Source organism: Heteronotia binoei, chromosome 5, assembly GCF_032191835.1.
Source record: "Heteronotia binoei isolate CCM8104 ecotype False Entrance Well chromosome 5, APGP_CSIRO_Hbin_v1, whole genome shotgun sequence".
Taxonomy (NCBI): Eukaryota; Metazoa; Chordata; class Lepidosauria; order Squamata; family Gekkonidae; genus Heteronotia; species Heteronotia binoei.
The window spans coordinates 137,969,522-137,997,487 of NC_083227.1; the positions used below are offsets into that span (position 1 = coordinate 137,969,522).

General features: G+C 43.9%; 1 protein-coding gene across 2 annotated transcripts in view; it reads left to right on the forward strand.

Moving 5' to 3' along the window:
- The window catches only part of FSTL4 (follistatin like 4), a 944,621-nt gene that overhangs the window by 867,310 nt on the left and 49,345 nt on the right, over positions 1–27,966 (forward strand). For both annotated transcript variants that reach the window (XM_060240476.1, XM_060240477.1), the window contains exon 7: positions 7,925–8,045. In XM_060240476.1, the coding sequence (XP_060096459.1) occupies positions 7,925–8,045 (121 nt within the window). The remainder of the gene's footprint in view (positions 1–7,924; positions 8,046–27,966) is intronic.

A 27,966-nucleotide genomic window follows, 5' to 3' on the forward strand; every position in this document is an offset into this window, starting at 1 on the left:
ACCCACTATCTATATTCCTAATTATTGAGTCACCCACTTCTAGAAGTCCACCTCCTGCCAGCCCCCCAGGGGTATCCTAAGTGTGATAGGATATCCTCAATACATTGCCCAATTAAGATATCCTTTCTAAGGGATCACAACCATCCTCCTCAAACTGATGCTCTCCAACCTCGAGACTCTCACTCTCCACAAGGGTGAAAGGGCTATCAGCAGGCTTCAGATTCAGCAGGAGCTCACAGGAGCGCAGCTCCTGAACCTTTCTGAGGGTTCCCCCTCCTCTTCCCCACCTTGTCCATTGAATAGTAGGTGCAGCTGCATAACAATCCCTGAATGAGCTCCACCATTAGCTATTTTTCTACAAAATGATCCCTGGCTATCAGCATAGGGCTGGGATTGCTCTTATAAGTCCCTAAGGATGTCTTCCCCAAACCTCTCTCTTTGCCTCAGTTTCTCCAGGTTGGGAACCCTAGCATCAAGGAATAAACCTGCTCCCTGAGAGCCATGAGCTCCATGCACATACCCACAATTTCTACCCAATGGATAGATAATTGTACATGTGGCACTCTCTGCACAACATTTGATAGCTCTCACTCCCCTGCTGGCTTTCTACCTTCATAACTAGTTAGTGGTTTAAAGGTATCTAGAGTGAAATAGAATCCTCAGACCTGATCCTGATTAGGAACATTTTGATGAGCATGGGGAAAGTAATTTTCAGTGACAGGCCCTGCAGGTTTTGCATAAGACACTCTTGTTAAATGTGGGGTGATTTTGTTGTGATATCCTGTAAGAATCATCAGATAGTTATTTTTGCTGTACAGATTAGTAGGTCATTTGGTAAGCCCAGGGCTTTTTTGTAGCAGGAACTCATTTGCATATTAGACCACACACCCTTGATGCAGCCAATCCTCCGAGAGGTTACAGGGCTCTTCTTGCAGGGCCTATTGTAAGCTTTTGGAGGATTAGCTACATCAAGGGTATGTGGCCTAATATGCAAAGAAGTTCCTGCTACAAAAAAAGCCCTGGAATAGTTTTGTAGCACAGTCCTCCATTAAAAAAAAACAAACAGGAATCCTCACATTGAATGGAATGGAATAATAATGCTCATAGTCAGTGTTGAAATGCTTAAGGACATTGAAGCAGGTTATCAGGAAAAACAATGGAGCAGTCATTTGTTATTGGTGATCTTTTTAAAAGTTGGGTTTTCAATTTTAGGACCAAGAGTTTCAGTGGATAACTCTGGAGGGAAAGTATACCCAAGGGACATGACATGGCCCTGCTATAGTCCACCTTTCTCACTGAGATCTGCTGGTTAGGCAGAGGAGTCCATTAGGGATTTTAGGGATTTTGAAGATAGGGAGGGTTTAGGTATTCCTGTCAAAAGCAGCTAAAAGTTGTAGTTTCTGCAAGTTTACCTATCTCCTGTTTATTTTCTATTAATTGATTCTGGATTCCATCCATTTTATTATTCAGGCCCTTAATTTGTTCTGAGATCTATGCCAACCCTGTTGCCAACATAGTTTGGTAGCTAGCTTGCATTTCTTTCATCACTTCTTGTGATATTACATTTGTAATTGATTTACCTTGGTTAGGCAATGGTGATGGGGAGGGGTTTGGAGTTGTTTTCTTATCTGATTTAGTTGTTTTGCTCATCCTTATAACCTCAGGAGTATCACTCCCTATTTTATTCTATTCTTATATTTATATCTCCGCTAGTCCCTCCAAATAAATTCAACTATATAGCTAGCTTCCACAATTTCTATTCCGTCTTCTGTCCACCCCTATTCTATTTTATCTTTAACAAGTACAAGATCAATTTAAATCAAACTTTTGCTTCTATTATTACTTAACCTTCTATTCTAATCTGTTCCTTAGTTGTTTTCATCAACTCTACTGTGTGACTCTTTCAAGCCAATGATTCCCTCATAATTTATTTATTCATTCATTCAATTTGCTAGACCGGCCTTCCCTGGGGGCAAGGCTCAGGGCAGCTTACCTAAAAATCAAATACAATCAGATGAAATTAATTTCATATTAAAGTTTCCAGACACAATTGCAGCCTATATACAAGATGACAATTAATTCAATATCCGTGAACCCCCTGGGTAGAAGAGATATGGAGAGGAAAAAAGGGGTGTGTGAAAAGTATGAGAGTGCCATACCATTGCTGTCCTCACCCAAATACCTGGTAGAACATCTCTGCCATGCAAACCGAATGGAAATGTAATACAGATGTTCTCTGGCAGAAAGTTCTACCAGGCAGGGGCCAAGGCAGGAAAAGCCCTGGCCCTGGTCAAGGGCAGCTGGATTTCTCCCAGGCTGAGGACCACCAGAAGATTACTGGAATGTAATGCTCTTCTAGGGGCATATTCCACTGCCTGTGGAGATCATCCATGAGGGTGACTAATGCAGTCTCCATCCTGTGCCCGGGGTGGAAGCCGGATTGAAATAGATCCAGCACCAATGTGTCATCTAGAAATGTCTGGAGCTGTTCAGCCGCCACAGTCTCAATTACCTTACCCAGAAATGATAGATTAGAAACTGGTCAGAGGCCAAGGAAATACCAGGTGGAACCCAGAGTTCAGGCATTGCCCTCATTGAAGAGTAGAAAATTATGCAGTCCCAAAAGCCCCAATTATAACAACAATGTTAATTTGTAGGGTGTGAAATTTAAGTCCCTAATTTCTAGGTCTGGAGACATGCTGTCATCACAAGGTAGGGTTACCAGCCCCCAGGTCCCAGCAGGTTTTCCCCCATTTTGGCCAGCAAAGAAACCTCATCCCCCAAGAGAGATGTTGTGCAGGGACATTCTGGTATTCGGGCAAACTCTATGGTTGTGGGGGTGAAAAAACCATAGCATTTCTTCCAAATAATAGAGCATTCCCTGTGTGATGTCCCTGATGTGATGATGTCATGTGATGTCTTCAACCACCCCCAGAATACCCCCCAAATCTACCTGCTGGATGGGTGAGGGGACTGACAGCCCTATCACAAGGGGAAAATAGTAAAAGGTATTATTGCTTGCTGACAGTAGAGCTAACCAAGAAGTTGGGCTCAGCAGATTTGCCAGTTTTGGTTCTTTCTTTAGTATCTGGTCACCATTATCTATGTCATAGTCACTTTCAGATGAGTTTACTGTATATGGGGCTGCCTACGTTTGAAAGTCAGCTGTCTAAGAATATATTGTCAAGCTTGTTGACATAGGTTTTAGAATAGATCATATTCACATCCATTCTTAAAGATCCTAATTCATTACTAGTTTGTTTCTGACCCCCAAAGAAGAATATAGTTCTCAACAGGGCTTTTTTTCTTCTAGAAAAAGAGATGCCAGAATTCTCAAGGGAGCAACAAGTGGTCTCCCTTGGCAAAAGCAATAAGTCCCCTGCGCTGTCTGGCTGCTTCTCCGCTCACCCACAGCCACTACTGGGCATCCCCTTATTTAAATCTTATTTTTTTTTTTAATTTTTTTAATATTTTTATGATGTCACAAGGGATGTCACCCTCCCCCATTGCCCCCTCATAAACTTTTAGACATTTTTTTGAGAATTTTGTTCCCACAAAGAGATTCTGGAACTCTGTTCTGGCACATTCCCCCAGAAAAAAAGCCCTGGTTCTCACATAGCAGCTTGAGGCCAAGGTATTGGATGGGTCCAGTACAAAGGAGTTCAAAGGAGAGACAGAAAGTCAGAAGGAAAGTGGCCTTTTTGTTGCAGGCCCTCTTCTTTGAAATTCAATCTCTGCCTGGCATCAAGTTGATTAATCTCTTGCAAAATGACCATGCAATGAACACAAGGAAAAGCATCTTAGGGCTTATAAGAATTTTCATGAAAAATTGTAAAAATTTGGGGGTTTATGGATATGATTGCAGAGTGAACATCCATGCCTTGTGCCTAACACAGATCTTGCAGCTCAACAAAACTGGTCACTTCTTTTATGTAGAATGTTTCACATCTGATTCGTTTTGATGGGCTAAAAGGCTAAGCCAGTATCATTAGATGAGATTGACATCAACCTTTTGACAGCTGCCAGCAATTACTGTCAATGGTAGCACTTGATCATCATCAAATTGGGAAGCTGACAGGGCCTTTCATGTCACCTTTTAAGCAAATATTTATCAACTACTGGAAGCTGGTGCTAGTAGAAGAAGGAAATCAAGGGGAGACATAAAGCAGGACATGTGAATTTCTGCCCTACAAAAAGTTTTCCACCACTTCCTAAATCCATAGGACCTACCAACATTAAACCATACTCCAGAACAATGCTTCCTCTAAGCTGTGGAGTCTTGTGGGCAAAAAATCTACTTCGTGAGCTACAGGCATTAAAGTCGTGAGCTCCTGCATAAATTAGTTTGCTCTGGGGCCATTTTTCCTGAGCGAAGATAAAAATGTGTGAGCCAGAGGATAAAAAACTGTGAGCTCGCTCACACTAACTCAGCTTAGAGGGAACACTGCTCCAGAAATACAGTAGGTGAACCAGTATAGACATTACTGTCATCACAGGGATCATCATTCCTATAGTGAGCAGCCCAGCTCCAAGCAGCGTCATGAAGCAAAAAAGCAGGGTTATTCTTCTGGTGCAGCAGTGTAATGCTTACCTTCAGACTGAACTGCTAAACCCCCAGCATGAGTTTCCAAAAAAAATTATATCAATGGCAGCTTCCACTGTCTTTAACAACTGTGTGACGGGCAGAAACTGAACAAGAAATACTGGAATGAGGAATGTTTTTGTGACTGAATGTGTACCTGCCATGAAATTTCCGCCAGGCATTTACTACCACCCTGAAATATACAAGATCATATTTAAATTCTGACCTTTTCTTCAGCAAAATCAGGGTGGCATGCATTGTTATGTATTGAACTGGAATATGTAGTTCCTACCTGGCTCATTGGAGACAGGAGAGCAGAGCTTGGGGACTTGGGAACAATGGACAGCAATATCCAAAATACCTGCTGCCCTAAACCAATCACAGGTCCCCTGACTGTTTGAATGGCCCAATGACACGCTAGCGCAGGAACCAGAGCTGTATATATGTTGGGCCCGCAGGTCCCTTAGTCTTGTTGGTGTAGCCAGTTACCATGCTGCTTCTAATAAAGAGCTGTTCTTACAGTGGCTTCGCCTCATCGATGCATTGAACCCACTATATTATATGCATATTCTCTCCTCTTCCATTTTGACCTCATCACAACAGCACTTTGAGGTAGCTTGAACTAAGCAGAAGTAACTGGGCTCAAGGTCACCCTCTGACTTTAATGGTTGTGTGGACATTTGAAAGTGGGTCTTTCCACTCTCAGTCCAATATTTTAACCAATATATCACATTGGCTCAAAAGAAAGAATGTGATAACTAGATATGAAATGCCTGTGTTAAGAGATGAGTACCTTAGAGCAATCATGGAAAGGACACAGAAAAATACTTGACAGCTTGCCAGACACTGAGTTTAAAAAAAAAAATTCTCTGTTCATAATAGTGGCTTTTAAAATATTGAATACAAAACAAGCTAAGATCAATTTAGAACACTGTTTTTTAAAAAACTAACAAAGCTTGAAAGTGTTTTGGGATTATTTAAGCAATATTCTTTTCCAAGAGTATCTGTAAAATGTTAAAGAAACTCACTAGAGAACAGAGACTTTTATTTCAGAGGAAAAAAGCAAGGCAGAATGAGTTTGGCATCTGACACTGTGTGAATATAGCATTAAAATAATATAAGAGCATGATCTTCTGAAAAATAAGTGTAATAAAGCCCTGAGCACTCTCACAAAGAGCTATGGTTAGAGGGCTCTAAGGGACAATCTTTGTCAATAGTATGAATGGACACAAATTGGACAGTATAATTGCAAACAAATAGCAGCTAAAGAGAAAACTTTCAGCTGCCTTGGTTTCTTTATGGATTACTTCAGGATCACAATACTGAGAATAATTTTAAAGACAATTAAAATGGAATTTTTCTAATCTAGAATTCAAATGTGACACCATTTCTCTGTACACAATAATGATGGTGGTTGATTCTTTGACTGCCAAAATAACTTGTTTTCATTTGGGTGTGGGTGTGCTCTCAAGCTTCAGTCTCAATCCTTCCATCCCTCATTTTGATTTCCACTCCATATTGGATAGTCCCTACACAAGCTTAGATTCAAATAAACTAGAGAGTCTCTAAAAATCAATGTGCCAGTCTAGAGAACATCAGCTGTGTGGGGAAAGTTTTTGCATATGGAACAGCTTTATAATGAGTTGTGAGAGTGTCTTATCCATAACCTCTGTAACTTACATGCAGACAGAGTTATAGTAAATCTTGCTGAAATTCCTGTAACTTACAACCCTTCTAAAACTTCTAGAGAGGTTTCATGTAAAGTCTCATGTTTTACTTCCATTGTCAGAGTTTTGGAATGTTAGTGGCAACTCTAGCCTGCCTTTTCACTCATGGAATCTTCTCTACACAGCACTCTCAAGTGACCACACTAATTCCTTCCTAGGAAATAGTAAGAAAATGTTGGCAAGGTTGCATACAGGTGCCTCCTTTCTCTGTTCTTGACAATGCGCTGTCAATCCATGCCGGTGAAGAGGCAGGCTAGAGTTGCCACAGTAGAGGAAGAAGAATTAGATTTATAACCCACCCTTCACTTGGAGTCTCAGAGTGGCTTACAATCTCCTTTCCTCCCTCTCCCCACAACAGACACCCTGTGAGGTAGATGGGCTGAGAGAGCTCTGAGAGATCTGCTCTTGAGACAACTGTGAGTGACACCAAACCGGCTCTTATCACATGTATACGGGAGTCAGGTGGACGAAGTGTACTCTGTAGAAAGGTTTTAATACATTATATGTACTGAGCTAATTAAAGGGGAAAATATTTTTCAGCTAATTAAGTATATAGTCTACTGGGTTTTGTACAGAAGTATTAACAGCACAATATAACATAACTTTGCATGCATATAGGGTTGCCACTGAGGGGTGGGCATTGCTCACTGGCACTCCAGCAGACTGCAGGCAAAAGAAAATATTTTTAAATCACCAGAAGTGATTTCACATCTCTCTAGGAATCACCAAAATCTCTATGATAAAACCATAGGTGTTTTGGTGATTCCTAGAGAGGTATGGTGTCACTGCCAGTGAAAACTGCAATTTCACTTCTTGGTTTCCCTGGAAGTGATATCACATGGTTTCTGCCTGCTGCTATCATCATGTTCCCACCCCAACTTCTGGTCGCTATGCCTGGCAAATCTATACAAATGAAATGGAAGAGAAGCTGATTCATGTTTTAGTTTCTCAATGCTTAGGTAGCATAATTTCTAAAACTCTGATAAACAGAAGACTATGTTGACTGGTCCAAAATTTGAAATTATAAGTGTTAAACCTTTTCTAATATTATCGTTTAAATTGCAAACTTAGCTAATTAAAAATCAAAAGGATTATTTTTTAAAAAGGAAATACTCTTTTTTCAATCTCCTTAACTCCTAGCAAGAATTTTTGAGCCAAACAGATATAACGAAGGGAAAGTATTTTGTAGATAACATGAAAGCCAGTTTCAATTCTTCATCTAGAATTTAGGTCATGGTCCTTACATTACAGGTCTGCACATTACCATACCTGAAAAAGAGCATGTGCTTTCCAATTAAGTTGTCAAATATTAAATCATGGACCTAGATCATCATCATTTCATAAATTTACTATTATACCATGAATTGTGAAAAAAATTGCTTTTCAGTTGAATCACTTTTAGTTTCATGGGTTTGTAAATGTTTACAAGTGGTCTCTTATTCCTTTCAGCCTCCTGACTTACATAGATAAAAACATAGTACTCAAAATTCAAGAATCTGCCAAGAATCTGTCAAAACAATCAAAAGTGTTAGCTTAGCCTTTTTGCAGCTTTTAAAACAAATTTTCTAAACAATAGGTCTCTCCCCCCCCCTCCCTTGTCTTTTGTTACCTACAGGATTTTGGAGAAGATGATTCTCTCTACATCACCAAGGTAACAACTATTCACATGGGCAATTACACGTGTCATGCCTATGGCTATGAAGAACTGTATCAGACCCACATTCTTCAGGTGAATGGTTAGTAAATGGCACACATGACAACCCACTGAAATGTTCCTGTGAGCAATGCTGAATGTTGATATTGTTCTCACAAAACAATGGATACCATAGCTTTTCATTGTTACTGCAGAAAGAAAAGAAATGTTTCACTGTCAACTTGTCCATTTTAGAAATGTGCGATGAAAAAGAAACTACAAAAAGATATTAACCCAAAAGATGTTATCAAAAACATTGGCTACTTTTATTTTGTCTACAGCAAATATAGTTTCTGAGCAAAAAAGATGGGTGCAATTTCGAATCGGTACCTTTTCTATTTCTGTCAGTCTTGAACATTTCTTGTGGGCCAGTTACTGCTTCCTGTTGGTAGGGCTCCTCTTCTAGTCTAAAGGCAATCTATAGCAACTGAGGCTTCTTTCTCCATCAGCATCACTCTACCCCACTTCCTCAAACAGTAGGAAGTTTCAGGGAGATGCTTTTAGAGGCATAGTTTCCTTGTGAAGGGCGAAGTACTATATATAACATATAAACATATATACAAATTTTGAGCAGGATGAAGGAGCCCTGAAGTGGCCTAATTCGTAGGAACTAGCTTAATTTAATAAATATATCATTTTTTCCTGTGGATCAATATGAATGCAGCTGGATTTTTTTGTGCATGTTGCATACTGAAAATAAGACAAATGTTATTTGTATGATGGATGACTGGCAAAGAAAACCACAGAAGAACAGCTATCTTGTGTACATTTTTAGTGACGCAGTGGGTATTTTTAGGTGTCAGGTTGCAATGTAGGCTGTTCTCATCTCTGAGATTTAAAGGCTTCAAAGGCTTTGAAATTTAAACCCAGCTTCAAAGATGATCATATTGTAGACAGTAGTTCAAATTAGAGGCACATTCCAGCCTGTCTTTTCTGATAGAAGAAGTTGGGAGAGGATGTATGTTCTTTGTAGATAAAAGCTGAGGGAAGTGGGTTTTGTGATTTTTTAAAAATCACTGTGAGGCATCTTCCTATCAAAAGGAAAGCTTCCCATTACAAATATTCTTCCTTGTTTGCCTTGTAATATGTTCAAACTGCCATGAACCACAAGCAAACATGTCAATTGTGCTGACATCAGTTTTGAAAGAGCAATGCTGTGGTCTGTGGAAAATGTTCTGTCTTGTGTAGCATTGAGGGCTCCTGTGTTACCTCTTGAGGTTTTCCCCTGAAGTGCTTTGTTGCAGCTCTTTAATGTACTTTGCTACACTCCATGTCTCTCCTTTTTCACTTCAGTGATTACTTGTTCTGGCAAGCGATGTTAGGGCAATGGATCAAAGAATGATGGCCAAACAATGCTGTGTCACCTATTGAAGGCAGTACTAGCATCACAACAGATATTGTTCTCAGGAGTTTCTTGATTTTATGGTTTAGCAGTTAGGAGACAAAGTCTTGAATTTCCACCCTGAAGAGTAGATGCCAAGCAAGGAAGGAAGTGGGATCCTAGCCAAGGAGCTGACTTCCCTCAAGTAATTTGTCTTGCATGTTTTACACAAATAATCCAATCAATATAGATATCACTGCACCCACTGAATAACATCTAAAAAGAATGATCTGTTTCCGTCAGTTCTTCCATTTATGACTTGCAGGGTAATTCTAGTCCAGGTGTGGCCAAACTGTGGCTCAGGCTCTTCCATATACTTTGTGTGGCTCTTGAAGCCCTCACCAGTCAGCTTGGAGAAGGCAAATAACTTCGCCAAGCCAGCCATTCAAAGATAAAGTTGAAGGAGAAGAAGATTGAATATATATTGGATTTATATCCTGCCATATACTCTGAATCTCAGAGTCTCAAAGTGGTCACAATCTCCTTTTACCTTCCCCCCACACAACAAACACCCTGTAAGGTAGGTGGGGCTGAGAGAGCTCTTACAGCAGCTGCCCTTTCAAGGACTCCTATGAGAGTTATGGCTGACCCAAGGCCATTCCAACAGCTGCAAGTGGAGGAGTGGGGAATCAGACCCGGTTTTCTCAGATAAGAGCCTGTGCATTTAACCACTACACCAAACTGACTCTCTTGCTTTCTTTCCACCTCCCCTTCCTTCCTTCCTTCCTTCCTTCCTTCCTTCCTTCCTTCCTTCCTTCCTTCCTTCCTTCCTTCCTTCCTTCCTTCCTTCCTTCCTTCCTTCCTTCCTTCCTTCCTTCCTTCCTTCCTCCCTCCCTCCCTCCCTCCCTCCCTCCCTCCCTCCCTCTCTTACAGCTCTCAAACATCTGATATTCATGTCTTGTGGCTCTCAAACATCTAACATTTGTTCAATGTAGCTCTCATGTTAAGCAAGTTTGGCCACTCCTGTTCTAGACAGTACATATGAAGATATGAAGCTGCCTTATACTGAATCAGACCCTCGGTCCATCAAAGTCAGTATTGTCTACTCCGACTGGCAGCGGCTCTTCAGGGTCTCAAGCTGAGGTTTTTCACATCTATTTGCCTGGACCTTTTTTGTGTGGAGATGCCAGGGATTGAACCTGGGACTTTCTGCTTCCCCAGCAGATGCTCTGCCACTGAGCCACCATCCCTCCCCTAGTACTAATACAATTCTAAGTCAATCTAAGATGATGGGCTTAGAGGGATATAACTCTGTTCAGGACTGCACAGCTAATCTCTTCAGTGTATGGGAAATTAGATTCAGGGAGCTTTGACTTTTGAAACTTATATCCCACAAATCTTGTTGATCTCTAAGGTGCTACTGGACTTGAATCTATCTAGTCTACTGCAGACCAACACAACTGTTTTCTGTAATAATCAGCATATGAGATTTACTATTCATACTTACCTGGAATTCTTCTTCAAATAATTCTTCATCCAGTGATCTTAATAGTCAAATAACCATATCTAGCTGTGAGTAAATATACATGGCCATTCCTTTTCATTTTTGTGTCAAATCAAAGACACCCATACATGACAAGATTATAGCTTCAGTAAACTTAAGTGAATGGTTCTTCTGTCACAAAAATTTGTACGCAAATGCTTATGTGCTGACAAAACCCAGAGTTAGTTTGTGTGCCATGGCATTGCACTAGGCCACTGTACCTTGTTCCTGTTTAGCCCATCGTCTTGCACTTTATGCCCAATCTGTGTAGCAAACAGGCCACTCTGTCTTTCATTTGGGTGTAGACACAAATCCTTACAGTTCACACTTCCCATCTGCACTCATGTATAGGCATTCAAATGTACATGCAAGATTAGTGATCTGCTCCATCATCTCAGGAAGGGATGCATTAATATATGAAGTGGAGCTTAGTAGAAAAGGGCTATTCAGAAAAAGCCCATTCCCACTACTTGTCTATGATAAGCAGTACAAAGGACTGGGAAGGTGTTCCTTGCTGGTTTCAAAGATCAAACATGAAGCTAGAGCTGAGCTTTCCTGAGAACACCTGCTTTGGGGGGCTATAACTCAGAGATCCAAAATCCAATCTTCATCAAGGTGGAGAGCCTGCTGAGGACGCCTTGTGAGCAGTGTTCCCTCTAAACTGAGTTAGTGTGAGCTAGCTCATAGTTTTTTAGCTGCTGGCTCACACATTTTTGTCTTAGCTTAGGAAGGATGGCCCCAGAGCAAGCTAATTTATGCAGTAGCTGGCTTGGCTTGTCATCTCTAACTCATGAGGGGGCTGTTCTATCACCTCCCAAACCAAATGAACCATGAACCAGTTTAAGAAATGGAAAAGTTCATGTAAACTCATGGTTTATGGTTCATGCAATGCCATTGTTTAATGACTGGAAATAGATGGTTAAGTATTTTAAATATTTTAAATACTTAGTCATCTAGTTCCAGTCATTAAACAATGGATTCCAACCCAAGTGTTCTAGTTCCTAATCAGGGTCTTTTTGAAAGTAAATAAAATCCTAGGTAGAGGCAGAGAAATTGGATCTTTAATTTTTTTTTTTTCAGAATAAGCCAAAATAAATTTCTTTTAATTCCCCTTTCCCCATTGCATCTCTTTCCTTTCCTTTCCTTCCTTTAATCTCTGTATGTGACCATACTAATCAGGTCTCAAAGTAAATAGCAAAGCAGGGTGATCTCAACACAAATTGTGTTTGTCAGAAGAATCCCCCCACCCTCACATGGAACTGCCTTATACTGAATCAGACTCCTGGTCCATCAAAGTCAGTATTGTCTATTCAGACAGGCAGTGGCTTTCCAGGGTCTCAAGTGGAGGTCCTTCTCATCACCTGCAACATTATCCTTTTAACTGGAGATGCCAGGGCCTGAACCTGGGACCATCTGCATGTCAAGCAAATCCTCTACCATTGAGCCACAGATACAAATGGGGTGACAAGCCTAATCAAGGCCTGCCAAAGAGTGGTGGCAGGAGGGGGTGGGATTCCAACCACACAAATAAGTTAAAATGCCCTTTGCAAAGAACAGCAAGCAACTTTCTCTGTAGTTGAGCTGACCTCACCTTCCCCTCCCAAGCTCCTCCAATGCCAGCTGCAAATTAAAAGTAGCCAGGCCCTCTCCCTGCTCCACAAAGAAGAAGGCAACAAGAGGAGAAACCTGATCTCGATGCTGACTTAGTAAACTGTGAGGCAGGGAAGAAGAAGAAGATATTGGATTTATATCCTGCCCTTCACTCTGAATCTCAAAGTCTCAGAGCGGTCACAATCTTCTCTACCTTCCTCCCCCACAACAAACACCCTGTGAGGTAGGTGGGGCTGAGAGAGCTCTCACAGAAGCTGTCCTTTCAAGGACAACTCCTGCAATAGCTATGGCTGACCCAAGGCCATTCCAGCAGGTGCATGTGGAAGAGTGGGGAATCAAACCTGGTTCTCCCAGATAAGAGTCCACACACTTAACCACTACACCAAACTGGCTCTCAAGCAATTGGAGCTGTGCCTATCAAACCTGCCCAGACACTGCAGCTCTTTCCCATGAACAGGGCCAATTCTGCACCTTTTCACACTGCATTGCTAAATGGGGAACATTGCTAGACTTCATCAAGGGGAGGGAGGTGAGCCGAATCCAAGGGGGTGTCAGTGTTCTCCAGCTTTCTAAATAAGCATGCTTTAGAAGCATGCAGGGTTTCAAGGGAAGAAGAAGAAGAAGACATTGGATTCATATTCCGCCTTCCACTCTGAATCTCAGAGTCTTAGACAGGGCCAGATTAACAATTAGGCCAAGTAAGCACTGGCCTATGGGCCCCCACACCTCTAGGGGCCCTGGACCAACTTCTCCCCTGCTTGCAGCCCTCCCAACCTGCACACGCAGCCAGCAACTGAGCCACTCTTTGCCTTATTTGCCTGGTGCAGCTGCTGCTGGCATCATTGCCAAGTTTGCCTCTCTCTGCCTCTCCCCCACAGCTTTGTCAAAGGGGCTTTTGAGTAGGTGCCTGCAAGCTGCAGCAGGGGCCGCAGGCAGTGGCGGGGCAGGCACTCCGACTCTGAGATAATTTGCAAGGGGCTCCCCAAGAGTTTGACTGCCTAGGGGCCTCCACAGGGTTTAATCCGGCCCTGGTCTTAGAGCTGCTCACAATCTCCTTTACCTTCCTCCCCCACAACAAACACCCTGTGAGGTAGGTGGGATTCAGAGGGCTCTCACAGAAGCTGCCCTTTCAAGGACAAGCTCTGCAAGATTTTCTCTCAGATAAGAATCTGCATACTTTTAACAGCAACAGCAAGCCTTTATTGGCATAAAAAAGATTTAGCAGTAAAATAGCAATATAAATAATATAAAATCCTAGATTATAGAATAAAAGCTAATATACATAAAATAAGTAAAATATATATGAGTCAAGTTTAGCCAAATTAAATAATTAAAACAAATAAAATATGGTCATTCCAGAACCATTCTTTGTCGTATTTCTATGACAATCTAGCAACCGTTAAAGTTACCTCAGAGCAAGTGTCATTTAAAAGTTTGTGGACTTTGGCTGAATCAGCACAGCCCAACATATCTGCTAAAATATCTTTCAGGTATATACAACGAATATCATCATAAAGATACAATAATAATACATGGGAAATAGTTTCAATACACTTGGGATTACAAAGACAATGTCTATTTGAGTACTCAATCCTGTTAAATCTACCAAATGAGATAGCAGATGGTAATGCATTACATCTTGTTAATGAGAACACACGCCGTTGCTGGGGAGCTTGGAGAGAGGAGAAATATGACGCTAATTTCCCTACTGAGAGAGGAGCAAATTCAGCGGGGAGCAAGACTTGTTGGCCAGGCTATATAATGTTTGCATTTCAATATCTAGAATTCTGAGCTTAAGTTTCAAAAATGCATCTTTTAAGGATAGCATAAGAAGTGAATCTAAATCAATACCCATAGATTTAATTTTCCTCTCAATAAATACTAGCCAATTTGACAAATAAGATTCTGAGAGCAGTTGAAATAAAAGGCTCTCTGAGTCAGAGTGGAAATGTAGCCGTAACCAATATTTAAGTGACATTAGCCATGCTTGTGTTTCCACAAGATTCGTCCCTGTTTCTAAACATAAAATTGCATATGGTACGCACTTTGGGAATCCCAGGATTTTCCGTAGGAATTTTGATTGGACACCTTCAATGTTATTATCCAAGGCTGTGATCCACACTGGGACCCCATATAAAAGCTGCGGTATCACTTTAGTCTTAAAGATTTTTAGCGCGGCTGGGATAAACTGATTGCCTCTGCTGTAAAAGAAGCGCTGGATAGCTGCAACGCTAACATTGACTGACTTAATTATACAGTTACGATGATTAGTCCAAAGTGTGTTATATTGAAAATGAATTCCTAGGAATTTGTAGTATTATACTTGTTCTATCTCTTTGCCACCTATTGACCATTTAGTTGGTTTCCAAGATTTGGAAAAAACAACAATTTTAGATTTGTCATAGTTCAATAGGAGCTTATTGTTGTTAAGGAAGGTGATACAGCAAACAAGCAAACGTTTTAATACAATTCTGGAACAAGATAGTAAGACTGTATCGTCTGCATATAACAGTAAGGGAACATGTCTGGCACCAAGTTTTGGACTATGATGGTCAGTATCTGACAAAAAGGGAGCAAGATCATTAAGAAAGATGTTAAACAAAAAGGGGGCCAGCACACAACCTTGTTTAACCCCTTTAGTGGGATTTTTGATGTAAGATTGCCTGATAAAGAGCATTTGACTTGACAAAAGTTGAAAGTATTTAATTTTTTAATGAGCATAAGGAGTCTTTTATCAATACTTGTTTGTTCCAGTTTGTCCCACAACAGGTCTCTGTCAATTGAATCAAATGCTCCCTTTAAGTCTAAAAAGGCTACATACAATTTCATCTTTTTCCCAATAGTGTATTTGGAAATTAGATGGGACAAAGTATTACAATGATCGAGAGTAGTTTTGCCTTTACAAAAACCCAGTTGTTCTGGACCAAGAATCCTTTCTCGTGTCATCCATTGTTCAAGTTTCCTCAGTAGATACTTAGAATATGATTTACCAATGGTGGATAGGAGACTAATCGGCCTGTAATTATTTGGAATGGCGGGATCTCCTTTTTTATAAATTGGAACCACTATTGAATTAAGCCAGGCTTTAGGAATTATGCCTGTTCTGTCAGTACTTGTAAAGAGAGATGTGAGCAGAGTAGTCCACCAATCTGGATCTAACTTTAGGATTTCAGAGGGAATAACATCTGATCCTGCAGCTTTACCCGATGTCAATTGCAAAATTAGATCTTTAACTTCATCAGAAGTCACAGAGGGCCACTCCGGAAGATCTACCCGAGAAAGTTCGAAAGGTCTAGAAGTGTATAGTTTACTTTGGGAGAACATAGAGAAGAAATATTGGTACCAGACATTGGGAGAAATAGCAGACATAGAAGGGGCATCAACTCTATGGGCACCTGATACAATAGACAAGAATTTTTTAAGTTCTTTTAGATTATGGCCTGGTATAGCTCCTCCCATTGAAGTTTAGCATAATCATTCTTTTTGATTATAATAACCTGGGACAGCTGATTTTTAAGATCAAAGTACTCTGATGGTAAAGACAAAGCCCCAGAGTCAAGGTAACATCTGTAGATGTTGCGCAACAGAGTTTTAATGACTCTACATTCTTTATCAAACCAGGGCTGCAGAGATTTTATGTTTCTTTCCTTTTTTACATTTTTAGGTTTAACATTTAGTGAACTAAGAATGTTAGATACTAAAGAATCATAGGCTATTGTTAGCACTGAAGAATTCATTGCGGTGGTTAAAACCCTTCTAAGATTCAAAAGGGAATGAGAATTTAAAAGTAACTGAGCTGCTTGTTTAGTCTGACTATTCCAGCAGATTTTTGGTAAGGACGTAGGCTCCGACAAGTATATAGAGGGATTAAGGGAAGAGTCTGGGGAAGATTCTGTATGAAGGGTCAAAATAAGTGGAAGGTGATGGCTAATAATGAGATCACCTATACAGAAATCTTTTATATAAAATTTTAGTGAGAAAGGGACAGTAATATAATCAATTATACTGCAACCTTTCTTAGAAATAAATGTAAAATCCCCCGAATGAGAAAATCTTTCCAAACCATTTAACCAGACCCTATTGTATTGGATACAAAATTTGGCAAAGCAAATGCCTGCCAAATTTGAATAGCTATCTTTAGATTGCCTCCCATAGGGAAAAAAAGGTGGTAAGGTATCATCTAGATTGAGGTTAAGGGCCTTAAAAAAGATTTTATTATCATTGCCCACTCTTGCATTAAAATCTCCTGCTATTATTATTTCAAAGGAGGGAAATTTGGTTTCCAATTCACTCACAATTATATTCAAACGTTCCCAATGATGTAAAAGGGCCGATTTATCTAGGGCAGGAGGGATATATATGTTTACCAAAATCATAGAAAGATTCCCAAAAACAAGCTTGATAGCTTGTTACATAATGCTTCCAGCCTGTAGGGGGATGCCTACAGAATTATGAAGAAGAGACACAATATAGACAAACCCATTTGAAAATGGCCTCTTGAGTTGGTTCTAAAGGCTGGGAGCGAATAGGACTTATAACCTTCAAGATGAATCGGACTTTGGGACCAAGTCTCTTGGAGTAAAATGACATCAAAGTTCTTAAGGTAGCTAATAAATTCCACATCTTTGGATTTATTCCACCAACCAGCCACGTTCCACAAGATGATCTTAATGTCCAATAATGGAGAAGTATTTGGAATTGAAGACAACGAAGAGGATCTCAGTCAGTCATCTTGGGAAAATTGGTTTGGCAAGCAGGGAGAAACAAAAATCATACCTTTGTTTTCGAGGCCCCTAGAAATATTTTTGCTAAGTTCACAAAGGCTTGGGCAGATGAAATTATCTTTAAGGTTGATGGAATTATCCATAGACGTGGTGGGCACTGGATGGATTTCAGCAACGACCAGCCTTTCCGAAGGCTGCCTGATGTCAGGTTGGGGGTAAGTGGTTAGTGAAATCTCAGATGGAAGAGTAGATATCATATTATCCACATTCGAGTTTGTTAAAGGAGGGCAAATGAAAATTGAAGAGCGAGGAGGATCTTGTTGATCTCGGTCAATCAGAGGCACATCTTGAAGCTCTCTCAATTCGAAAGAGGAAGACCCAGGAGAGCTCTTTTGCTGCCCACTCTGCTTCAATAAGAGGCTTTCTTTCAACAAGTCTAGACTTTTTAAAATGTTTTGTTGATCATAAGACTTGAAGGATTGGACCTGATCTCTAATATTGTTTTCCAAGATGTTAGTTGCAGAAAGAACCTCCATAGATTCATTAAGAGGGTAAGATTGAGGTGACAAATTTGCTGTGGCGGATGAAGTGTTTGCATTCAAGATGTCACCTGATCTATCTGCAACTGTTGGCGAGTTATCCTATAGGTCTAGATATTTCTTTCAATGAATCAGGAGTAGAATGATTTCATTCTTAAAGATGCGCGTAGGAAAGATTTCTTTGGATGAGAGATTTTTTTTTATCATAACAGAAGCTGAGGAATCTGCTCTGACCTAAATAATAAAAGCACTCTCTGTGACTGGGAACAAGCATCAAAGAAATCTATCTCATGTAGATCAATCCAAGCCGTTTTCCCTGGGAATAAAGTTCTTAGATGTCTTTTGGATAGTTGCATAGAGTTCCACAAAGGGCCCCTCCCCTTGTAGTTGCAGATGGTTAAACAGATTTTGTTTGGGGTGAGGATAAGTTTATAAAGTTGTTCTCGCTCATCGGATGAAGACTTTAATTTGTAACCTGTTGTTGACTTTGTTACTTGGTTTGGAAAGGCAGTCTTGGGATAGCTATCCAAAAAGGGGCTTTTTGGAGATTCCATCTCTCCCAATTCCTGGAGTCTCTTTCCAAAGTAAGAGATCTGCTTACTGGCATGATCAATTTTGCTATGCAGCAGTTTTAGTTGATTATAAATGTGCTCAACTGTTATAGCAACAAGGCTGATCAAATCAGATGGGTCATTAGAATTGTTGCACTCAGTGCTGCTTATTCAGCACTGCCCCATCCGGCTTACTGCTGTTATTAATTACTGGGTGCAAATCACCAACTTTTTGTTTGGTTAAGGCTGATTTATTTAAATCTGCATACTTAACCACTACACCAAACTGGGAAGTCTGGAGCCCAAGCAAGACAATCCCACCAGCATCTGGGTGATTTGCACACAGCTTCAGATAGAAAGATGCTTCTGTCCAACACCGATCATAAACACATGGCCTTAAGCCCTCTTGCTTTGCTCCAAAGGAATCCAGCAGAGGAGTTGGGAATGTTAAGACAGCCATGAGAAGCATCCCAATGCCACTGGAGCCTCCCTCCGATCTCTTCCTCCCACTCTTTCCCTCCCCCTCCCTTCCGCCCCATTGGAGCTAGTTTGGTGTAGTGGTTAAGTGTATGGACTCTTATCTTGGAGAACCGGGTTTGATTGTCTGCTCCTCCACATGCACCTGCTGAGTGACCTTGGTTCAGTCATAGTTCTTGAAAGAGCTGCTTTCTTAAGAGCAGTTCTCAAAAGAGCTCAGCTCCATCTACTTCACACGGTGTCTGTTGCGGAGTGAGGAAGGTAAGGAGATTTTAAGCTGCTGTGAGATTCCGAGTGAAGGGCAGGGTATAAATCCACTCCTCCTCCTCTTCCTTCCTTCCTTCCTTCCTTCCTTCCTTCCTTCCTTCCTTCCTTCCTTCCTTCCTTCCTTCCTTCCTTCCTTCCTTCCATCTCAGTCAGTTGTAGTAAAGAATAAAGGAAAAGGAGGAGGGGGGAGAAGATCTCAGCCAATGTAGGCTTTGTCTTTCCTCCCATACAATTGAGAGAGACAGGAGAAAGCAATCTGTGTAGCAGCCCTAGAAGAGGAAGCAGTAGACTAGAGAGCCAGTTGCTCATGAACCATTCTACTAGAAGCCCTGAAGGGGTAGGTTCCATCCCACAAGGCGTGTGTTTGACTCCCCTGACCTAGAGCTTCCAACTTCAGAACAATGGCATGTGAAGAACACATAGTGCAGTTATTCCATACCACTGAAGCAACACCAAAAGGGAATTGAGGGTGTGGAAGAAGAGGAGAATGAAATGACAAGCTAGATTGAGCCGGCATAGTTGTGTGGAAAAGAAAATTGCTTTTATGGATTCAGCTACTTTTCATAACATTTCTGTCAAGGAGGGGCATTGATCCAATTCTTGCATGACTACTTAACATGAGTCATAAAAATGTCAGTATGCCATGAACATGCCTTCTCCTTTATATCTCCTCACGTAACATTAGAGGTTTGTATTTTATATATCAAGTTTAGTGAAGGAAAAACCATTCATCATTTCTAACAGAAAACTCTTTCAGGGATAAAGAGACTCATAAAGCAGTAATCTGCTATGAAAATGGATAGTTTGCAAACCAAAAGACCCCTGAGTGTATAGAATCATTTTCCTTGGTTGCTGCACTGTAGAATAGGTTGATATAAATCATAGTTAACATCTTCCATGAAAATGGCTACCAAAGGCAGTTGTCTCCTTAATCTAATTTTAGAGATTCTCCAGGAGACTTTTCTAGTCATACAGACCCATTCTGAACAATGTAATGTACAACAATGTGGCATTTGAAAGAAAAGCAGAGAGAGCATATTCTGCATTTGAACATATGAACATATGAAGCTGACTTATACTGAATCAGAACCTTGGTCCATCAAAGTCAGTATTGTCTACTCAGACTGGCAGCGGCTCTCCAGGGTCTCAGGGTTTGTGATCACAGAGAATAAAATGTCAAAGACAAACAACCAATCTATCAATATAAATAATTAATGCAACATGAAAACTTTTTTTCAACTTCCTGTTTTACCCTGTGACATCAGTTTTACACTTTGTGCTACATCCTTTTACATGTTGTTTGGGAGCATGTTGCTTGATTTTTGCCTTCATGCTTTCAAGAAGTGTTTTAACCACATATGTTGTACCACGTCATATGATATCGGGGATTTGGGAGGGTTTCGTATTGTGCCAGATGGTCTCTGGATCTTCTTGGTCTGGGCCACATGAAGATGTGAGCTTCAGCAGGGAAGGCTGAGATTTTATTGGATGCCCACCACATCAGCAAAAGACCTGATGGAACAGTTCCATTTTGCAGGCCCTGCAGAAAGGTAATAAGTCCCACAAGTCCTTGATCTCTGATGGGAATATCTTCCAACAGGCCAGGGCAGAGAAAGCCTTGGCCCTGGTCAAAGCTAAGCAGTAGGTCTTGATTTGCAGAGCACAAAGCTCTCTGGGGCATATATGGAGAGAGGTGGTCGCTCAGGTATGTCAGTCCCAGGCCATGCAAGGTTTACAACTTGTGTTACATTCTGTATGTCAGAGAGGGTATACAGTCCAGTAAACTTGAGAAGGTCAGAGAATTAGATTCCCTTCTAGAAATGCTTTGAGTCAAAATAGTGGGCCCAAAAGGAAATTTAACTATAGGAATTTGTTATTGCCCACCAAATCAAAAGATAGAGGATGATTATAATATGATGGAAGGATTAAAGATAGTGGCTAAAGGTAAAAACTGTGTCATAATAGGTAATTTTAACTACCCGCAGATTGATTGGGTCAATATCTGTTCTAGTCAGGAGAAAGAGATTGAGTTTCTAGATACTCTCATTGACTGTGCTTTGGAGCAGATGGTCACAGAACCTACCAGAAGTGGGGTGATCCTGGATTTGGTCCTAAGTAATACCCAAGACTGGTGAGAGATGTAAAAGTGATTGCACGGCTTGGGAACAGTGACCATAACGTTATTGATTTCACCATTTGTATAAATAGGGAGTTGCCCCAAAAGACCAGCACAACCACTTTTAACTTTAAAAGGGGGAAATTCTCTGAGATGAGGAGGCATGTGAAGAGGCAACTGAAAGGGAAAGTAAATAGAGTCAAAACCCTTGGGGAAGATTGGAGGCTATTTAAAATTACAATCCAAGAAGCTCAGATAAAATATATACCACAAGTTAGGAAAGGCACAAATAGGTATAAGAAAAAGCTTGCATGGTTAACAAACAAAGTAATGGAAGCTTTAAAAGGTAAGAAGGATTCCTTTATGCGGTGGAAAGCTAGTCCAACTGAGGTTAGTAAAAGGGAACATAGGCTGTGGCAAATCAAATGCAAGACTGTGATCAGACAGGCAAAAAGGGACGATGAGAAGTATATTGCAAAAAACATAAAGACCAACAATAAAAATTTCTTCAAATATATTAGAAGCAGGAAACCAGCCAGGGAGGCAGTGGGGCCCTTGGATGACCAAGGGGTAAAAGGATTACTGAAGGAGGATAGGGAAATGGCTGAGAAGCTGAATGCATTTTTTGCCTCCGTCTTCACTGTGGAAGATGAGAAGTGTTTGCCCACTCCAGAACCGCTAATTATAGAAGGGGTGTTTAAAGACCTGAGTCAGATTGCGGTGACAAGAGAGGAGGTCCTACAACTGATAGACAAATTAAAAACTAATAAGTCACCGGGTCCGGATGGCAAACATCAAAGAGTTCTGAAAGAACTCAAAAGTGAACTTGTGGATCTCCTGACAAAAATATGTAATCTTTCATTGAAATCTGCCTCCATTCCTGAGGGCTGGAGGGTAGCAAATGTCACCTCCATCTTTAAAAAGGGTTCCAGAGGAGATCTGGGAAATTACAGGCCAGTCAGTCTGACTTCAATACAGGGAAAGTTGGTAGAAACCATTATCAAAGACAGAATGAGTAGGCACATTGATGAACACAAGTTATTGAGGAAGACTCAACATGGGTTCTGTAAGGGAAGATCTTGTCTCACTAACCTGTTAGAGTTCTTTGAGGGGGTGAACAAACATGTGGACAAAGGGGACCCAATAGATGTTGTTTACCTTGACTTCCAGAAAGCTTTTGATAAAGTTCCTCATCAAAGGCTTCTTAGTAAGCTCGAGAGTCATGGAGTAAAAGGACAAGTCCTCTTGTAGATCAAAAACAAGCTAATTAATAGGAAACAGAGAGTGAGTATAAATGGGCAATTTTCACAGTGAAAGATGATAAGCAGTGGAGTACCACAGGGCTCAGTACTGGGCCCCATGGTCTTTAACTTGTTCATTAATGATTTGGAGTTGGGAGTAAGCAGTAAAGTGGCTAAGTTTGCAGATGACACTAAATTGTTCAGGGTGGAGAGAACCAGAAAGGATTGTGAGACATTCCAAAGGAATCTGTCAAGGCTGGATGAGTGGGTGTCAACATGGCAGATGAGGTTCAATGTGGCCAAGTGCAAAGTAATGCACACTGAGGCCAAAAATCCTAGCTATAAATACAAGTTGATGGGGTGTGAACTGGCAGAGACTGACCAAGAGAGAGATCTTGGAGTCATGGTAGATAACTCACTGAAAATGTTGAGACAGTGTGCGATTGCAATAGAAAAGGCCAATGCAATGCTGGGAATTATTAGGAAGGGAATTGAAAACAAAACAGCCAGTATCATAATGTCCCTGTATAAAGCGATGGTGCGACCTCATTTGGAGTACTGTGTACAATTCTGGTCACCGCACCTCAAAAAAGATATTATAGCATTGGAAAAAGTGCAGAAAAGGGCAACTAAAATGAAGAAAGGTTAAAACACTTGGGGCTCTTTAGCTTGGAGAAATGTCGACTGCTGGGTGACATGATAGAGGTTTACATGATTATGCATGGGATAGAGAAGGCAGAGAAAGATATCACAGTGATATCACTTCCAGTTTTTCCTGGAAGTGATATCACTGTGCATATAATGCTGGCATCCTCCCCATGTCCCCACCCCCCATGCTCCTGAGGGTTACCAGGCACTCTGTGGCCTGGCAACTCTAGCCTGGCTCAGAAATAGATATATGACCCCTTGTGTGTATGTGTTTGCATGGGAACCCCATGCTATTATCCTCTCTCCTTCTCCCCTCTCCCTGTGATATAATAATTAATTATATCATTTATTATAAAGAGTAATAGTCTTTATAATTTTCTTTAATAAATATTGATTTTTATTCATTAAATTCAATTTATTTGCCACCTTTCCCTAAAATTAGGGCTCATGGCAGCTTACAACACGTATATTGACAATAAATAAGAATTAAACAACATTAAAATAGTTCAGCAATAAAAGGAAATCAATATGACATCTATATGGTGGACAAAATTTATTTATTTATTTCCATTTATATCCTGCCCTCCCCACAAGTGGGCTCAGGGCAGCTAATATAACTCACCAGCCCCTGAGTGATGGGGAATATAGGAGAATAAGGAGGGAGGTGGGGGGATATGAGAGTGCTAAACCATCACTGTTCTCAACCAAATGCCTGGTGGAACATCTCGACCTTGCAAGCCCTACAGAAAGGTAACAACTCCTGTAGGGCATGGATATTCTCAGACAAAGTGTTCCACCAGGTGGGGGCCAGAGCTGAGAAAGACCTAGCCCTGATTGAGGACAGTTAGACCTCTCTCGGGTCAGGGACCACCAAAAAGTTATTGTTTTTCAAGTGTAACACTCTTCCAGGGGCATACTGAGTGTAACGTACTCGAAGCGGAGACGAGAGTAGGGCAACATAGTTTATTAGGAGCACGTTGCAAGAGAGAGAACACACGGGCCGGGCCCCGCTTATGTACATTTACCCGGTTCAGCCTCCTGTACAGGTCAGGCCAATCCTGGCCTGTTAAACTTCCCGCCGTGGATGTAGTAAGCGGGGATTCCGCGCCCCGCGCTAGAGATGCCTGGGATACCCAGCCGCCTCTGCGCGTGGGCGCGTATTTCAGCCAATACATTACACTCCTCCCCCCCTAGTTAATGAACATAGTCTTTAAGATACGCGGGCGGGCGGCTCTCCCTGGTGGACCGTCTGGGAAGGTCCTGTGGGGGGGGGCGCTGCTTCCCTGGCGGGCACGTCTGGGGGTTGTGGTGCCGCCAGAGGCGGCGGGTTTGGTTCCTCGGGCCGGTCGGGCTCGGTGGGCCCCTGCACTTTGGGCGGCGGCCCTGCTGTCGTTGGGGGCGCGTCGTCTGGCTGGCCTCTGGTTGGCTCCGCCTCCTCTATGTCCGCTGGGTCCTCGGGCAGCGTCCGGCGGCGTAGCTGGTCGATGTGCCGCCGTAGGACCTGGCCCCCCTCGGTTGATATGTCGTAGTGGCGGGACCCCGTTACTCGTAACACTCTGCCCGCCACCCATTCGGGTCCCCTAGCGTAGTTCCGGGCATAAACTGGGTCGCCTGCGAAGAACCCCCTTGCCGCGTCCCGGACCTCGGGACTTCCGCTGGGGTCAGCGGTCCTGTCGGGGTGTAGTCGGTCCAGCTGTGTTATGAGTTTGCGTCCCATGAGGAGCTCGGCCGGACTGACCCCGGTGGCCGGGTTGGGGGTGACCCGGTTATCGAAAAGGAACGCAGCTAGTCTGTGGTCCCAGTCTCCCTGAACGATGCGGCTTAAGGCTTCCTTGGTTGTGCGGACCATCCGCTCCGCCTGGCCGTTGGTGGCCGGGTGAAAGGGGGCGGAGCGAATGTGTTTAATCAGGTATCTATTGAGGAACCCTTGGAAGTCCGCCGCTGTGAATGCTGTCCCGTTATCTGAGACTATGGTATCCGGAATACCGTGTGTGCACAAGACCCTGCGCAGCGCTTTGATGGCGGCGGCCGCTGAGGTGGACCCTACGGGAATGACCTCCAGCCATTTGGAATAGGCGTCCACAATGATCATGAAGATTTGACCCTGGAATGGCCCCGCAAAATCGATGTGGAGCCTCGACCAGGGCTTCCGGGTGGACTCCCACCGTGTGGCGGGGGCGCTGGGGGGCTCAGGCCTTGACTCCTGACACGTTTGACACCTGCGCACCCACGTCTCAATCTCCCCGTCCATTCCCGGCCACCAGACGTAGCTCCTGGCTAACGCCTTCATTCGGACTATGCCGGGATGGGTCTCGTGTAGGGATTCCAGGACTCGCTTTTGCAGCGGAGGCAGGACCACCACCCTGCTTCCCCATAATAGGCACCCCTTGTGCGCGGCTAGTTCCTCCCTCCTGGTCATGTATGGTTTGAATTCTTCCCCCATGTTCCCCTCCGGCCAGCCCCTCATCACCCAGTTGAGCACCCTCGCCAGTGTTTTGTGTTTCTGTGTTGCCTTGGCGACCTCCGCCGCGTGGAGGGGCTGCTCCGGGAGGCTCTCTATCATCATGACCTGGTGTGCGGGGGCGGGGTCTGGGCCTACTTCTGGGAGCGGCAAGCGGCTGAGTGCGTCCGCGTGGCCCATGGCCTTGCCTGCCCTGTGCACCAGTGTGTATGTGTAGGAGTTGAGGAATTGGTTCCACCTCAACACGCGCTGTGAGAGAATTTGGGGGGTTTGCCAGTCAGGGGCCAGCAGGCCTAGGAGAGGCTTGTGGTCGGTGGCAATAGTGAACCTCCGCCCGTACAGATATTCGTGGAACTTGCGGGCCCCCGCCACGATTGCCAGTGCCTCTTTGTCTATCTGCGCGTAATTGCGCTCGGCTGGAGACAGCGTGCGGGAGTAGTATGCCACCGGGACCTCCCTCCCGTCCGGGAGTTGGTGCCCCAGGACTGCCCCCACTCCGTAGGGCGACGCATCGCACGCCAAGATGACGGGGAGACCCTCGTCAAAATGGTGGAGCACCGCATTAGATACTAGGATGTCCTTGACCGCCTGGAATGCGGCGGCTTGCCTTTTTCCCCACACCCACGGGGCCTTTTTGTCCAGTAACCTGTGGAGGGGCTCAGCAAGGGCTGCCTTGTGGGGGAGGAACAAATGATAAAAGTTCAGCACCCCCAAGAAGCTTTGGAGCTCCGCCTTGCAGGTGGGAGCCGGGGCCTGCAGGATGGCTCGAGTTTTTTCTTCTGTTGGGTGGATTCCCGCGGAGTCTACGGCGAAACCCAGGAACTCCACCCGTGGGACCCCCAGCAAGCATTTTTCCCGTTTGACCTTGAGCCCCGCTGTCTGGAACCGGCGGAGCACCTCTCTCAAGCAATTTCCGAATTCTTCGGGGCCGGGGGCGGCGATTAAAACGTCGTCGAAAAACGGCTGCACTCGGGGGATCCCTTTAAGGAGAGCGTCCATTATACTCTGAAAGATCCCCGGAGCGACGCTTACCCCGAACTGTAGCCTCTTCACCCGGAAGGCCCCCCTGTGTGTCACTATGGTCTGGGCTTCCGCCGTCTTGGCGTCTACTGGGAGCTGTTGGTAGGCCTGGGCCAGGTCCAGCTTCCCAAAGACCTTAGACCCCGCTAGCGCAGCCAGGATGTGGCTCACCACCGGCACTGGGTAGGGGTTGTCTTGGAGCACTTTGTTAATTGTGCACTTGTAATCTGCACATATCCGCACGTCCCCATTGGGTTTGACCGGAGTCACTATGGGGGTCTCCCACATGGCGTAATCGACCGGCTCCAGGACCCCTTGTGCTACTAGGTGGTCCAACTCTGCCTCGATCTTGGGCTTCAAGGCGAAGGGGACCCTCCTTGCCTTGAGCCGGATCGGTCTGACCGTCGGGTCGAGCGGTAGGGAGATGGCCGGGCCCTTGTAACTACCCAGCGACCCATCGAATACGTCGGGGAACTCTCTGCACACCTCCCCGAACCCTCCCGCGGTGGTCGTGCGTGCCACCTCTATTCGGATTCCCAAGGGGCCAAACCATGCAAGACCCAAGAGAGTGGTAAGCGGCCGCCTGACCACCAGAATGTCTAGGGGGCCTCTGAAGGACCCCCGTTCCACCTGCACCCGTGCCCACCCCGCTATTTGGACCAGGTTTTGCTGGAAGTCCCGCAATATGAAATTTGCCGGTCGCAGCTGCAGCCCCTGGCCGGGGCGCAGCCTTCTCAGGGTCTCCTCCGCGATTATGGAGATGGAGGAGCCCGAGTCCACTTCCATGACGCAGGGGGCCCCGTCTATGAGGACCGCCATCTTTATCTTGTTGGGGGTGGTCAGGGGCAGACTCAGTACCTGAAGTGAGGTGGAGGCTGTTGAGTGGGACTCTGTGGCCTCGTGGTGCGCGGTCGGTCGCGGGCGGTTGTGCTTGGCTCGGCAAGCTCGCGCGATGTGGCCGGTCTTCCCGCAGCTCCTGCAGTCCCAGGTCCGGTACTGGCAGTCCCTCCGATCGTGGGGGTCGCCGCAGCTGGCGCATTTGGCCCTTTCGTTAGTTCGCTGGTTCGGCCGTTCGCTGGCTCGGGGGCGCTGTGGAGCTCGGGCAGCTGGTCCTGCGGCGCGGCGCATCTGGAAGGCTTCCCCCTCGTCCTGGTGCTCGGGGTCCAACTCCTCGTGGTGGGCGGTCTCGGTCTTGACCCGGGGAAAGGTCCGGGCAGCCCTCTCGAAAGCGACCGCCTCGCTGAAGGCGCCCTGGAGGGTGAGCTCTTCTTTGGCGAAGAGCTTCTGCTGGAGCCTTTCGTCGCGGAGGCCCCACGTGAATCGGTCGGCCAGGGTTTCCTCCAACTGGGGGAAGTTGCAGTTCCCGGCGAGTTTGCGGAGGGCCTCCAAGTAGTCCGCGGCTGATTCTCCAGCGGTCTGGTCCCTTTTGTGGAACAGGAATCTGC